The sequence below is a fragment of the Ascaphus truei genome, chromosome 2 (assembly GCF_040206685.1).
Source record: "Ascaphus truei isolate aAscTru1 chromosome 2, aAscTru1.hap1, whole genome shotgun sequence".
Taxonomy (NCBI): Eukaryota; Metazoa; Chordata; class Amphibia; order Anura; family Ascaphidae; genus Ascaphus; species Ascaphus truei.
This window is the reverse complement of record NC_134484.1, coordinates 471387551-471404170: the sequence shown is the minus strand read 5'-3', so window position 1 is coordinate 471404170 and position 16620 is coordinate 471387551. Positions and strand designations below refer to the sequence as shown.

General features: G+C 43.2%; 1 protein-coding gene across 3 annotated transcripts in view; it reads left to right on the top strand.

Moving 5' to 3' along the window:
- Positions 1 to 15470, top strand: part of LOC142488353 (uncharacterized) — a 148567-nt gene extending 133097 nt beyond the window's left edge. For 2 of the 3 annotated variants that reach the window (XM_075588774.1, XM_075588771.1), the window contains 2 exons: positions 10751 to 10927; positions 14157 to 15470. In XM_075588774.1, coding sequence (XP_075444889.1) covers positions 10751 to 10927; positions 14157 to 15142 — 1163 coding nt within the window. In that variant the 3' untranslated portion in view covers positions 15143 to 15470. The remainder of the gene's footprint in view (positions 1 to 10750; positions 10928 to 14156) is intronic. The other variant, XM_075588772.1, reaches the window with a different exon arrangement.
- The last annotated feature ends 1150 nt before the right edge of the window (positions 15471 to 16620 follow it).

The following is a 16620-nucleotide window of genomic DNA, read 5'->3' as shown; positions in this document are numbered from 1 at the left end:
CAATAAGTCCCGGGCCAATAGCCCTGTATTACGCAACGCAAAACAAAAAAGGTTTATTTAAATATATATATACAAGGGAAGGTACATCAGGGGGTGTGGGGTAAACGGGGAAAGAGAAGTGTGTTAAAATAAGAGGAGGATAGGTGACCAGGGAAAAGTAAGCTCCCAATATCAGGTATACTAAAGGTATATATGGGTACCCAGTATATATGATACTCAGGGTACTAGCTGACTTGAGATTTATATGGCCAAGTCGGGCAGAGTGTATATATTTATAGCAGTTAGCATTCAGCTGAGGTACATATATCCAGAGCTAACACCAATAGTGTATATCTTAGCTGTTAATGTCCTAAACTGACATGAGATAGGGACATCTAGTAGACGCCCATACATCTGCGCTAAAACGGGTGCATATAAATGTACAGATAATCCCCCACAGTGGGGCACCGCAGACATAAACACCCTCCTGCAAGAATGCCAGCTGTTCCGGTCTAAAACACTGTTGTATAACGTGCATATACAAGCACACAATCCCCACTGGTGGGAAGCCCTAGATATAAATAGCCTCCCACAAAGGTGTCATACAGTGCTGCAACACCACACACAAAGTTGTATAGCCGGCATGAAAAGTGTATGGCTCGTAAGGTAAAGACTCATACAACCCGTTCCGCCGCGTGTCTGCTGCTAGACCCGGTACACAAACTCTCCTGGCCTCATCCTGGTCGCCTCCACCTACGTCAAAGGGATGACGTCATCTAAAACCGACGGACCGTTTCGCATAGGAACCTATGCTTCGTCAGGGCTGAAAGTGGTAAGTGAGACTCTGTGTTTTTTTGTCTTCTTGTTGCTCCTGTCTCTGTCCTTTATAGCTTGCTTCCTGTCTGTTGCTTTTGCCTTTGCTTGAAGTCAGACTCCTTATGCACATGCTTCTGATTCCTGATCTGGTCCTGTACCTGTACCTGTATTTGAGTCTGTTCACAGTAAAAGCCCTTGCTAGTAATCTGGCTTGTCCCTGTTTGTTCCTGCTCCCCGGTCTCAGTCCCTGCTCCCTGTTCTCAGTCCCTGTCCTGCCCCGCCTGTCCTGTTCCAGTCTCCTCGTTGCCGACCTCTGCTTGTTACCTGACTTCGCACCTGCCGCCTGCCTCGGACCCCTGCTTGTTACCTGACTTCGCTACCTGCCGCCTGCCTAGGACCCCTGCTTGTTACCTGACTTCGCTATCTGCCGCCTGCCTCGGACCCCTGCTTGTGACCCCTACTACGCTCGTGCTGTTCCGGCCACCGAGATCCTACCCGCCACAGTAGTCTCCCGTGACAAACAGTCTTTTGGAGCCAGATCTCAGATAATAAGTGCTGTTTATGGTAGTGGTGAGGAGTTTGTTCAGATAGACTGGTACCTTGCCCAGAAAGTATTTGAAGGCAAGACAGGAAAGATTAACTTTGCGCCTATACTCAAGTGATAGCCAATCTAGTTCTTTGAACATTTCGCACTGATGTGTGTTGTAGTTGTATTGGAGGACAAAACAGCATATTGAATTGTAGAGGGTATCAAGTTTGCTAAGGTGGGTTTGTGGTGCCTTGCCATATACTATGTCCCCATAGTCTATAATTGGCATTAGTATCTGCTGTGCGATACGCTTTCTGACCAGAAGACGTAGGGAGGATTTGTTCCTATAAGTTTGGCATAGGTTTTGGATGTCGGGGTATTAATGTTCGACCCAAATGTAAAAGGGGAGTCAAACCGTATGCCCAAGTATTTAAAACTAGTAATAGGGGCTTGGGTGGTATTAGCGTTGTTTCTGATATGGAGCTCATTCATTTGAAGCTTTAAAAAATTAGTCTTGGTCCCAAATACCATTGTTGCAGTCTTGTCAGTGTTTAAAAACAGTTTGTTTTGGGAAATCCAATTTTCAGGTCTCAAATATTCTGGTTGAAGTACATGTTTAAGGTCGGACAGGCTAGGGCTGTGTGTATACAAGATTGTGTCATCCGCATACATGTTATTGAAGCTTCCTTACAAGCTGTATGACAGTGATTCCCAACCTTTTTTGTTTGGAGGAACCCTTGAAGTATTTTGAAAACTCTCGGAAAACCCCTATCTGGCTGACATTATGTTCGACAGGGGTAAATCACAACATTTCCAAACCTCACAAGCCCCCTCTATTTCCCACCCTCTACCCATGTATTTCTCTCCCCTCCGTCTCACTCACTTTCCCTCTTTTCCTCACTCCCCCCTCTCCTCTCACTCGCCCCTACCTTCCGTCAATTACCTCACTCTCACTCCATTCAACCTACAAAATACATACCAAAAAACCCCACCCCCCTAAATACATATAACCCCACCCCACACTACATAATAAAAATACCCGCCCCCGCCAATACATATTAAAAATGCCCCCGCCAATATATATTAAACTTGTAAAGTGAGTGTCACGGTAGCTTGTGACAGACTGTAATTTACACCAAAACTATATATAAATATATATATACCTGGGTTTGAACTGGGACGAGACTTAGATATGATAAAATGTAATTTATTCCTTAATAAAGGTGAACACACAAAAAAATGTACAAATAACAGCAAAATATAGACACTTACTTAAAGATTATGACAAGAAAGCCATCAGGATTACAGTCTGGGCCATTTCTTCCATAGTTCAGCTGACATCACAGCAAGACAGGCAAAGTTATGAAGCACATGCAGGACATGGAAACATGAAGCCTTGCATGCAGGCATCAAGACATTACAAGCTACCCAGCTACCTGAACAAGCTCCTCACCCCTACCACATGCAGCACTTATCACCTGAGATCAGACTCCAAAAGACTATTCATGGTCCCAAGACTCAACAAAGTATCCGGACGTTCCTCCTTCTCCTTCCGTGCACCCCAAAACTGGAACAACCTACCAGAGACTCTCATATCCACCACCAGCTTAAGTTCTTTCAAATCTAAGGCTGTCTCACACTTTAATCTGGTCTGTAACTGTTTCATACGCTCATAATATATATTTTCTTTAACTGTGCATGCAATGTCTTGTATATAATGTATACCTTGTTCATTTATGTAACTGTATTTGTAACCATGTATTATTTTGTTTTACTCTGTGCCCAGGACATACTTGAAAACGAGAGGTAACTCTCAATGTATTACTTTCTGGTAAAATATTTTATAAATAAATAAAAATAAATAAACATGAGGACAATGAAGACAATGGGTAAAGGGTGGCTCTGACTTATATATCATTTTAACCCTTCTCTTAACCCACGGCGCCGAGCCGTCTAGCAAAAGTCCCTTTGAAGCTTCTTGAAGCAGCTTGGGACTTCCAGTGTTTAGTGCGAAGTATAACACTTAAACTGGTTATTTCCTTTGGTCACTAGGCCAAGCATAAACAATTAGCAATTTAGCCTGTGATGACCGGGCTATGTAAATTCTAGCCTTCCTGCTCATTATCATAGCAGGGGGGTTGCAGTTTCTCAGAACTCAACCAAAATGTCATATTTACTGCAAATCACTGCATAACTTCAGTTCAGTAATACGTACAGGCAGGTGAGACATATTAATACATTCCGTCACACCTGGCGCTCTCAGAGAGACCAAACATTACAGTGTAATATGAAAATTAATAGAGATATTAATATCTGGCACTTAGTAGCTGTTAGATATAAAGTGTTTAGACTCAAAAGATGGGCTAAATCCCACGAATACACATATGTAACTCTTAGCATGTTCAGCCAAGGACATCTCATAATATTCTTATATTTAATAAGGTCACGCATTCTGGTTTCCTGCTTGGGATAGCCCCCAATCAATAAACCCTTTGAAGCAGGCTTTTGGCTTCCATTGTAAGTGTGAAGAACAAACACTCTCAGCTTCTTGGTTCCTGCCTCCCGCATAAACAATTAGGGCAGTTACTCTTTGCTCACTGGTGCTATGTGTCACACCTAAGCCCAGACCTTCTGATCAGGGGCCTTTGTAAGTGTGAGTTATAATGCCCACCCCCCACTCTGGCTTCCTGCAAACAGGTATTAACATACTGTACACTAAAAAACCCTTCTGCTTTTCACATTCAACTTCAATTAAGCCTTTTGAAGTCCAGATTTCCTGAAAAGACACAATACAGTGGAATTTTCTTAAACTGTAGCTTATTAACCCCTTATGACCCAGTGTGTGTGTTATGCAGACACTGATCTAGCAACAATACATTTACACAGGGGAATAAGCATTTTCATGTTATAACAAGAGTTAAATCACATTTCTGGGCCTCAGCCCAGTTAACCCCTTGTCTCCCTGGCGAGGTTAGAGGGGGGCCATTGGGGGGTAACCCCGTTAATCCCGGGCCAAACCCTCACGATCGTCAAAGTGAGATGGGCCGATCTGCTCCAAGGAAAACAGATTTGGTCTACACGGGTAAAATAATCATCATCATTCTCATCATCCTCATAAACCCACCCCCTGCATCTCACATCACCCACCCACAGTAAGTCAGAGGGGAGGCACCAAGTGGGCCAGTCTGAGGGGGGACACCGAGTGAGCCAGTCTGAGGGGGGCACCGAGTGAAGTGAGCCAATCAAAGGGGGATGGGGGGGCACCGAGTGCGCCAGTTTGAGGGGGGTGGGGGGGCACAGAGTCAGAGGGAAAACGCACACACCAGAACAAATACACTGGACAGGCACAGCCTCACCTCTTGTCTCCTGTCCATTCTACTTGGCCACATCCCGCAGGCTCATCACACCTTCTCCTGATTTGCTGCTGCTGGGTAGTCAGCCAATCAGGATAGAGGAAACTACCCAGCCCCCTTATAGCCCTGCTCTGGGAAATCTTGGAAATCCCACGGAACCCTTCTGATGTCCTCACGGAACCCTAGGGTTCCACAGAACTCTGGTTGGGAAACACTGCTGTAGGAAGATCATTGATAAACACTGAGAAGAATAGGGGCCCCAGAACCGAGCCTTGCGGGACACCGCAGGTGATATCCAATGGGTTAGTGTTAGAACCTGGGATACACATGTTGGGATCTACCTGATGGGTAGGATTTAAACCATTTTAATGCATGCTTCCCTAATTTTGAGACCGTGTTTATGTCCCCACTTTTGAAGATTGAGTTGACTTTGGCAGTTTTCCAGATCTTAGGGATATGGCCTGCAGACAGAATAGAGTTGACATGGGGAGCGAGTGGTTTTACAATAGCCAGGGTGGCAAGTCATAGGAACTTAGATTGCAGTAAATCAGGTCCACTTTGGCTGCTTTGTTTTAATTTGAAGAGCACTTGTGTAATCTCCTCTTCAGATACTGGGACACATTGAAAATTATGGGCAGAGTTGAGAGAGGGTGAGGCTATTGGGGTACTCTCAGAATGAGGTTCATGTTTGTAGTTCGGGTTGCGTTTTGCTAATAAGTTAGTTGCACACCCCACAATGTATTCATTGAATGCATTTGCAATTTCAGTGGGATTTGTCAGAGTAATATCCTCAATGATACTACATGGTTGTTGATGGCTGGAATATATTGTTGATGACTTTCTAGTAGTTAGCTGGATTTGATGTATTCTGGTGCAGATTGTCAGAGTGATATTATGCTTTTGCGTGTTTTGTTTGCCTTGTGCACACATTCCGCAGGCATCTTTAGTTGAGATCTTTGGTAGTGCCAGTTACTTTGTAGCTTTTCCACAAGGCATCCCTAAGATGGTAGAGCGCTATAAGGTCGGTCGTAAGCACGGAAGGTGGGCCCTGTACTCGTATTCTGCATAGTGGGGCATGGGTATCACAGAGTTTAAGAACTCTGATTGGAAATAGTCGAGTTCAGAATCGGGGTTGAGAATTAAGTCGATTCTGTACCAAGGGCAGTTGGTAAGGTCAGCCAGAAACTGTTGTGTGTTAAAGTTTCTAAATGTTCTAGTGAGTAGAATGTTCTGGCTTGATTGGGGTGGTTTGATTTTCCTTACACAATACACTATTGCATGGTCACTGAAAATGTCTGGTAAGATGCCAGAGGATTGGAATCTGCTGGGACAAGAGGAGAGAATCCAGTCTAGCAAGGAATGGCTGTGAGATTTCAGGTTTGTCCGTGTGGGTTGGGAAACTAGTTGCTTTAGGTTAAGTGATTTGAGTAGCTGTTTGCAAGTTAGAATGAGTGGTGGTTGGTGTGCTGGTTTTCAGAGTTCTCCACCAACATTCAGTAGATTGTCCAGGCTTTTGAGTAATCCCGGGTGTATGGTAATATTGGGTGTGGGCCAGGAGGGAGGAGTTTGTATTATATAGAGAGTGTAACATTTCCATGAGGCCACAAGAAATAACAGAGTTGAGAGAACTATCAAGTTCATTATCACAGAGGTAGATAATGGTGCATGGAGCTGTTGTGAGCTAAGTGAGTGTGTAGAGTAAACAGCAGAGGTGTGTCTTTTCCTTGCCAAAATGTTTTGCTGTATTTTATAATGCTAGGGTCTGTTCAGGGTTTGCAGAGGGACATGGGGGGTGGGAGGGGGTGATGGGAGAGGCAGTTGTGTGAAGTCAAGTGTTGGGAGAGGCTCCAGTAAATAACGTGTACAGTGGAGTTAAAAGTGCAGTCTAACAAGCATGGGATAATAGTGTTGTAAGATAAGCTCACCGTTTTTTCCTTGTGTAGAAGAGTTTGCAGAAAGAGCTAGTTCCCCGTCCACCTCTAGTCTAACTATATATTTCCACTTAAAGATGCAGCATTTAAGATGCCAAATGATTTAAACCATACAGTGATGTAGTGTTCTTATTCCATTTCTTTCATAGACAGCAAACGGCAGGATTCTTCCTCCAGGGTTTCATACATTGAGAGAGCGAATACCCAATAGTGTAGGTTGTACAAATTGTATTTCTCCCAAAACGTATAAAGAGACACAGAAGTCTTGAAATGTGTAGGGTGATTGTTTTTGGACTCTCGGGGACACCGTAGCTGAATCCGGAGAGCCGTGACGTCATCAGGTGCAGCCATGCAAGGAGAGTTTGAACCCCAGGCGTGCAGCCATCGATCGGAGACATGAGGAGGACACCGCTTCACACGGAATATACAGCCAGGAGATTTCAGTTACAAAGTAACCTACTTACAAGGCGCAAGTTCGAGGGGCTAATTGTAAGTAGGATTTCAATTTTACATTGCCGGAGAGTTGGTCCTATCAGGATTCATTGGAGCTTTACACACATCACAGCTCTCTTTGCAGCATTATAACAAAGTTTTTTATTGTTTTATCCACCCAATAAATAATATTCATAAGGAATATGTCATTATTGTACTGAAGTGTTCACTTCATCACTATCACAGCACTGCTTTATTGCTCTGGACCTTGTAGTCAGAGATAATGCTCTATTAGTTCCCTATTTCTTGTCTTTATCTTTCACACGTATGCTGGAGTTCTGAAAGAACATTCTAGAGCCACGCATCAGCATAACAGACTGTGAAGAATCCACGGAAGAACTATTTGTGTGCGGTATATCTTGCGTTGTCATCCTTGGCGCCATACAGGTCTTTTTTGTGACCTATGTAAAGAGGCACATGGAGCCCCATACACCTACAGGAACTACACCTTATTTATTACCTGGGCAGAACGTCATCTAGCAGCCAAATGTAAAGCTATTCATATCCCTGGGAAAATAAATCTGTGGGGGCAGAACGTCATCTAGCAGCTAAATGTAAAGCTATTCATATCCCTGGGAAAATAAATTTGTGGGCGGACTTACGCAGCCGGTAGACTCTAGATCCAGGAGAGTGGTGCATTTCAAACCGACTTTCAATCAATTAGTCGCAAGATGGGGGGAGAACAAATCTCATGGCAACATCAGGAAACTGGAAGTTATAAAAACTCTGCTCAAGAATGTTTCATCCAGAAGCTACCACAGTAGACACCGTGTTCTTTCCATGGAAGTTCTGACTCGCATGTGTGTTCCCACCAATTCCTCTGTTCCCAAGAGTTCTCAGGAAAATGAGACAATACAAGGCAGGTGTAGTGGCTGTACTCCCGAATTGGCCATGCAGAGCTTCGTTCCCACAGCTAATTCAACTTTCGCTAGACAAACCATGACAACTGCTGATGTTTCAAGGCAAAATCACTGTTGTCTGGTAACTGGCCACTGTATAACAATGGAAACTAGGAGTAGTGTTACATATCCTCATATAGCAGCTTAGTCTATTTTTGACTGCATTATATGGGGGACACCTATTCTACATTCAAGTCTCCTGCTATAACGCTATATTATACTGGGTGCTATATATGCTTTCCCTAGAAATAGTATCTACACCGCCAATTGACACGAGTTCACCGTACCCCAATTATTTGGCGTCAGTAAGCACCTACATTTGCTAAGAAGCGATTCAGTTTTTAATTTATGGGTCACAAGGTTTACTAATGACCACTGAGGTAGCTATTACACATATATGTATATCAGTATATATGCACTGGCTATTAGAGGCTACTTTATCTATGCCCCTTAGCACGAGTGCAATCTACCTGTTCTATGGGAATTGTCAATTGGGATTTGATATAAACATATGACCATACTATATGCAAGTATGTCTTTGTATAGGCAGTCCGGATCTAACCAGCAGCCTAGTGTAACACTACTCCTAGTTTCCAGTGTTATACAGTGGCCAGTAACCAGACACCTTTACTTTTGGTATTTGTCTGCTACAGAGTTCTCCACTCTTCATAACGGGATCTCCTATTATCCATTGGAGGCTCTGGTGATGACTGTGTACCCATTATTAATTTAAGTGTCTGATATTGTGTTGTTAGTCCGTCACATTATTTTATTTCATACCAATAAAGGTTATATTTTATATCATTAACTATACACTAGAGTTAAGTGCTAGACAACGGGGGCCTTTTTCTGTTCTCGTCTTTCATTAGACCAGTGGTTTTGTCTATCCAATAGCCCCAGGCACCTCTCACCACTTATAAAGACTGTAGCAAGAGCCTTACCCTTCTTCCCTACCCCCCTTCCCTCCTCTCCCTTCTATATCGATGTTTCAAGGCCTCCTTTTCCAGGGTCCAGTGCAACATCCCAGACCAGAGGAATGAAATTTGATGGCATAGAGGTAGAAGGGGGCAAGAGGGCTGTCGCACAAGGTGGCACAGACAATGGCGGCAAGGAAAATAGCTACTTCTACAATATATCATAGAATCTGGCAGCAATTCCATCAGTACTGTGAGCAACAAGGTGTAAGCTTCTTGGAGCCACCTACTCCTGATACTCTGGAGTTTTTGCGAGAAGGTCTAGAGCAAGGGCTCAGTTGTCGGCATTATTGGCACTACTAGGGAGACTTTTGACCGCCATAGATCTCATAAGTAGATTCTTCCAAGCTTGGAAGAAAATCAATCCACAAAAGAGGGACCTAGTTCCGGCTTGGGATTGGTATTATGGGCTCTAACAAATGCCCCCTTTTGAACTGCTTTCTCAAGCTTCAGGCATGGATTTCCTGTTTATAGCAGTAACGTCGGCACTTAGGATTGGTGAATTACAAGGTTTGTCCATTAACAAACCTTTCCTTATTTTTCATCAAGACAAGGTCAATGGATTGTAACAGCTATCAGGAAGGCCTATACTATTCAAAATATTCCATACCCAGGGCTGGTAAATGCACATTCGACAACGGCCATGGCCACGTCATGGGCAGCGAAGGCGCAGGCTTCCCCCGCAGAATTATGCAGGGCAGCAGTATGGACGTCAATTAATACATTTAGTAAGAATTATTCTTTGGACGTACACACCTCAGCAGACGCATGCTTTGGAAGAAAGGTCCTGCAGTCAGTTGTCACCACTTAAATAAAAAATCATATTTACGTGTCAAGGAGTGTGGTGTTTTATTCTAGGCCCCCTTCCCTTTTGTTTTATGTGGGTACTGATTTGGCAAGTCCCATTGGTGATCACTGCATGTGGACAACAGTGAAATAGAAAATTGATTCTAACTTACTGTAATTTTCCCTTCCTGGAGAGTCCTTCCCTGGCAGTGCTCACCAATTCCCTCACAAAGTTTAGATCTAAGATGTTTCTAGTTATATATTTCAGCTTTTGTACCAAGACTACCTGGGGAGGAAAGAAGGAGCTATTTATGGTCCTTCCACAGGTAGATTTCTGTCCTATCTCAGCTGGAGGGTGGAACTAAACCCATTGGTGAGCACTGCCATGGAAGGACTCTCCAAGAAAATACAATTACAGTAAATTGGGTTTCAATGGACTATTTTATGATCCTCTAATAAGCGCTTACTAAAGAACTGGGCACATTATAAAATAACAAATAGTGACAGAACATACCTTGCTGCAGACTAGACACATACAACATATTTACAGAACTTGCATGAAGGCCTCAGTTGAGACTCCTGTGAACCTGCTTGTACAGTAGAACAAAGTATGTGGCTGTATATACCCTCCATGCTGACATCACAGATCATGATATTGAAAGCAGAGGGGTTAAACCTGGAGCCCACACAGTTAACCCATTATCATAATTAACCCCAACTCCAGTCCTCAAGTACCCCTAACAGTCCAGGTTTTAAGATTGTGCTCACATTAACACAGGTAGCTCACTCAGTTTGACCTGGACTGTTAGGGGTACTTGAGGACTGGAGTTGGGAAAAACTGCTGATAGAAACCAGTAGTCAACCTAGAGGGGGCTATACTTTTTTTTCCCTCAAAGAACCACCAGCAGGTAAAATATGTCTTCAACTCTTTAAGTAATTTTCTGCCAGAAAACACATTTCTTTACAATTCTTTTCCTCTATTCTATATCAGAGGAGATATCAGAAGAACAGCCCCCACTCCCAGCTTTACATGATGAATTTTTCTTATTGCCATGTTTTCCAGTGGTTGTGCCACAGAGTTTAGAGGTTACATCAGAGAAAGAAGAGCCGAACACTCAGGAACGTCTGACAATCATAAAGCGTGAAATGGATTCATTTCCTATTGGTGGTAAGTACCTTTATATCCCCACTTGTCTTTATTCAAATTGTTTAAAAAATGAACTGACGTCTACAATATTGGGGAAAATAACATTAATGCAATAATAGAATTACAAGCGACATGTTCTAATAACCTTTGAAAATCATGTGTTTTATTGTTATTGAGGTTTGAACATTGGTAGCACCAAAAACTGTTTCCAGCACTCCAGGTTCATAATCACGTACAATCACTTACTTTTCACGTCCAGTTTGGAATCGTTATGTAGTCACATTAAAGGAGTATTCAGGGTTAATTGCCTCTTATAGGAAGTCCGTAGGCCTGCTGGGTGTTCTGGAGAAGCCACGTGCAGCATAGTGGAGTAATATGGCTCTCAATTGAGTATAAAGGTTGGAAATGGGTCCCTGACCTTCAACGGATGAGATGGAGCACATTTGGAAAAAACAATTTTAAGATCACCTTCCACTGTGTAACCCTTGTATTCTGCCTGTGCTGGTAGACGCTAAATGCCAAGATTAATTTAGACGCTTGTCTCTCTAATTTCCCTATTTATCTTTTTCTCTCGCTGACTATCATCTCATCTCTGAATTCACCTTTTCACTTCCATTTACCCCTCCGTTCTGTAGAGACCTGCGTTTTATTAAGCCAAACGCTCTCAGCTCCACTTTGCTCTCCTCCCTCTTCTGTCTGTTCCTTAACTGACTCAGACAACCATGTTATGAAGTCTAATTTTGCCCTATCTTCCTCTCAAGATCTACATGCCCCACTTCTTCTCTGCCACTCTCACCCTTCTAACTTCAGACCTTGGTTTAACTGCCATACATGAATGCTTTGCTCCTACACTCGCTCCTCTGAATGCTCCTAGAGGCTCATACTCATACATGCTCATACTGCTTGAAGGATCTCAAAAGAACTATCTTGAGGAAGTATATCTGTTTTTGTTTTGTTTTTTCAATAATTATTAGGGCACTTCTGATTTTAATGGCACTGTAGCTCATACATAGCACATATAGTGCTACTTCAATTTTAACCCTTTAGGCACCGCATGTTTGTCGTGCACTCCATGCTGTAGCATTTTCTTTTCCTCTCTTTTCTCTATGCAGTGGAAGAAATACATAAGACCGTATAATATTGGTAGTGTAGAACCTACTGAAATGGGTCTACTGTGACGTATGCTTCAAATATTTAGGCCAAGGTACAGTATATAACTAGATGACCCATTTTTATGAAGGCTGTATATAGATAATTATAAGGGATCTGTCTGGATACCTAAGATGGCTGCCCACAGGAAGTGACCACACACCCTCACTGAAACTACCATGACCATATTGCTTCCTGGCAATTCCTGACTCTCATTTCCTGACAGGAAGTCAGCTTCTCTCTATCCCTCATTGCCAGCAGCTTCTTCTGGCCTTTAAATAGCAGGCAGTTGCTCCCTGACGTTTCTTGTGCAAAGTACTCTGTACCTGGCCCTGTTTGAGCTCTGCCTTTGCCTCAGTGATTGCCTGCTTGTGCTTTACTTCTGCTTGGACTTGACTATCCCTGCCTGCCGCCTGCCTCGACCCCAGAATTGGACATGACTACACCTGCATCGCAGGCTTCAGATCCCAGGCCAAGGTCGGTGTACTACTCCCTACCTCTGCCGTGTGGGTTCGTATCCTGTCTTGCAGTCGACAACATTACAGATAATATACATTGTAATGTACTGTAACGGGTATTCCCCCACCCAATCGCAAATAGGGTCTCCTAGGGGAAATGCTACTCTGGTTACAAGGCATAATAGTGTGGCGCACCTGCTGGCTTACAGGACTCCTGAGTCTCCCGCTTGATGGTATTATGGGGAAGGTCAGGACAGGCTTCTGCGGACATACCCAGTACATACTCACGGTGACAGTGCCTCCATCTATTGCAGGCCCCAGGATATGGGTTGGAATCCCTGGAATAGAACGTCCCACTCAGGGATGAGAGATTCCAGTCTCACAACAGCTTCTTTATAATCAGGAACACTTTATTTCCTCTGCAGCACAGTGTACAGCATAGATAGTCACAGCAGTACTTCTCAGGAGTTCTCCCTCAGAATGACCCTGGCCTTTCACTCCCAGTCAGGGCTCTGGAAGCAGGCCTAGCTCTTCCACTACCCCCTATCAGAGTAGTGGGAACAGTCTACCAGCCTCTCCCAGAGGGAGGGCCTCAAGCCTATCAGGTCCCTGACAGCTCGGTTAGGTAAGACTCAGCTCCTCTCAGGGTAGGAGCAACTGACTCAATACAGGAAATGCAGATCATTAAGACAGATACAACAAGAGCCTGCCCCTGTCCCTAATTGGACACAGGCCTGACTGCACTGCTTTCTCTGCCTCACTGATCTGCAGTGAGTGGGGAGAACCCATCTTAACTCCTGGCAAACCTGCCCTTACCAGGGATTATTGCACAGAAGGAGGACAGAATAAAAGCCCCAAACCTACCAGGGCTATAGTACCAAATGATTTGTCCAGTTGGATGAAGCATTGAAGCCTATTTGTCTCTTGCTGTATACATATTGGGGGGGAGGAGGGGGTAGTGTGCATGTGTATTTTGGGTGGGTAGTAGTGTATGAGTGTGTGTATATGGGGGAGATAGTAGTGTGCCTGTATTTAGGGGGCGGGAGGGGAAAGCTGGGGGGTTAGTGTATGTGTGTATTTGAAAATGACATTGTTTTGCATGGAAAAATAATAATAAAACCTAACGGGACTTATCATTCTGAGATGCATTTTGTCCCGTCCCCCCACATATTTTGTATTTTCCCTTATTCTGATTAAAGTAAGTTTGTCGTATGTTAATGCTTATACAGTATATACCTATTAGTATGTATGTGTGTGTTTGGGGTGTAATTTCCATGCATGTGTTGCGGCTCTCGGAATATTTTGGACAAAGGATTTTTTTATACAATGGCTCTTCATTGAAAGGTTGCAGACCCTTTCTTTAGGCAATCAATACAGTAATAAATAGAAACGATATGTTTTAAAATTAAATCACTGAGCTTCTCGAAACAACTTTCAGGTCTTTGATGGCCTCCATCAAAGTCATTGGGGACACTGGATATCAAGGGGCAACAACCTTAAAACCATGGGTTAAAAAGTGAACATTGTTAATTAAGCAGTGATAAAGTACATTTTACAAATTATTTTATTAGTATTTTGCTTTCAGTCATTTTGATTTACAGATAAATAATTTCAGTTCTATATTTTTTGTTTACTCCTGTTAGAGAACTTCCTGAAGGAGCAGCACAGTGAGAGCTCTGATAGGTCCAGAAACCATCTGATTCCTCGTAGCCCTGAAGTGCCAAAATCCAATGATTCCTGCCACACGTTGGATACATGCAAGGAACCAGTGTCAGCAGAGAATTCCTTTATTTGTACAGAGTGTGGAAAACAACTCAGTACTAAGGGGAGCCTCCTAAGACACGAGAATATTCATAAAAAGGAGAAACATTTCAAATGTACAGAGTGTGGGAAACAATTCAGCAGTAAGGAATATCTCCTCAAACACCAGAACACTCATACTGGGAAGAAACCTTTCAAATGTGGAGAGTGTGGGAAATGTTTCTCTAGGAAGATTGGCCTCATTGAACATAAGGGGATTCACACAGGGGTAACACCATTCACATGTACAGAGTGTGGGAAAAGTTATTCACGGAAGAACAGCCTCTTCAGACATGAGAGGATTCACACAGGGGAAAAACCATTCCAATGTACAGAGTGTAGGAAACATTTCATTAGTAAGGACGGCCTCCTCAAACACCAGATTACTCATACAGAGACAAAACCATTCCCATGTACAGAATGTGAGAAAAGCTTTTCAATTAAGGCCCACCTCCTCAACCACCACAGGGTCCACACAGGGGAGAAACCTTACCCATGTACAGAGTGTGAGAAACAATTCAGTGATAAAAGCAGCCTCCGCGAACACCAGAAGACTCATACAGGGGTGAAACCTTTCACATGTGCAGAGTGTGGTTACAGCTTTACAGCGAAGGCCCGTCTCCGTGAGCACGAGAGGATTCACACAGGGGAGAAACCTTTCACATGTACAGAGTGTGGGGAACAATTTCGTCTTAGGGAATCACTCCTCAGACACCACAGGATTCACACAGGGGAGAAACCTTTCATATGTACAGAGTGTGGGGAACAATTTCGTATTAAGGCATTACTTCTCACACACCAGATGATTCACACAAAGCTTTTATCGTGACGGTTACCTCATCAACCACCACAGGATTCATACACGTGAGAAACAACTTCCTTGTTCAGAGTAGGGGGTTTCCAATATACCGGTATCGTGTAATAAAAACAACTGGTAAAATCCACTCTCCTCTTCTGTCATGATTGTTGTCTTCTTCTATACCAGCTGCTGTCAGTCTAGATTGCCTCACTTATTCTTTGTTCTCTTCCAGTGTCAGTCCTGTTGTAAACCAGTGTAGGATCAACACTAGTACCAATTGTAGACTTTTAAGATACTCTTTTTTAGCAATTTATATCTAGTGACTTTTTAAACAGAATACTGTGATTGTTTTATGGGATATAGAGTTTGAAAATAAAATAGTGTATTGGTATCATGTCGTTTGAGAAGTATTTTTTTAATTGAAATATAAAAGATACACGGAGCGCACCAAAGATCAGTATAAAGGTATTTATTACAAGTATATGAACAATTACGTTAGTAAAAGTGAATGAACAGCTGATTGACAGGTGGAGAGAGACAGGGATCAGCTGCTGTCACACTTACAGCTGCTCGCGAGTGACACGCGAATATGACGTTGCCGGAACAAAGGCGTTTTAGCATTGGTAGCAATACCGATCAGAAATTCTATTATGCGCTAGTGTGTCTTTAAAATCTAAATGCAACATAACCTTCCTTTATTCCTGTTAATTTTCGCATGATCCGATATGATGATATGCTGCATGTAATGCTATTGAAATGTAACCCAATTCCAAAGTGCGGGGAAACAGTTCCAGGTGTGCCGCCAACACAACATGGACATACAGTTTCTTCAAAGTGTAGGTCTCCTAAGGCAGAGATACAAAGTAGAGCTCTACTCACAAGTTCATAATAACGTTCTCCATTTAATGTGCAGCCAAGAACAGTGGAAAAACAGTTTGAGGTCCCATGTGGACCTTTCATCAGGTAATTAACTTTATGAAGAATAGAATAATACATATTTCTTCACTGTTATTCCAACGGTGCAGTCTTTCTGCATCTTCAGGCTGGCTGGCTCTTCACCTGTAAAGGGAGAATATTCTATATTAAAAATCATGAATAAATACAGTAATGTACTGCGCGAATTACATGTGTGGTACAGTACGTGTGTGGTTGAAACACGTGTGTCATTGAATTCTGCACATGCGTGTCTATGGAACCAAGTTGAAACACATACCGATGCAGTCTTTTCTATCTTATCAGCTGCTGGGGAAATGGGACGGAGCAGTATGCAAAGTGTAAAACCCTCCGTGGGACAGTCCATAGCAGGCTGTAATGGGCCACGGAATTAAGACTGATGGGGTCCCTACATCTGTCTGTAACAGACGTGCACAGAGTGAGACTGAATTAGTCACTCTACCTGCGCGCCTCTAAGAGGCGATCGCGTGGCTTTTATTTGAGAAACACAGTTTTGAAGCAGGGGTCTCCGGAGCTGAACTGTATTCATTTCAGCCTCAGGGACCCCCTGCTTC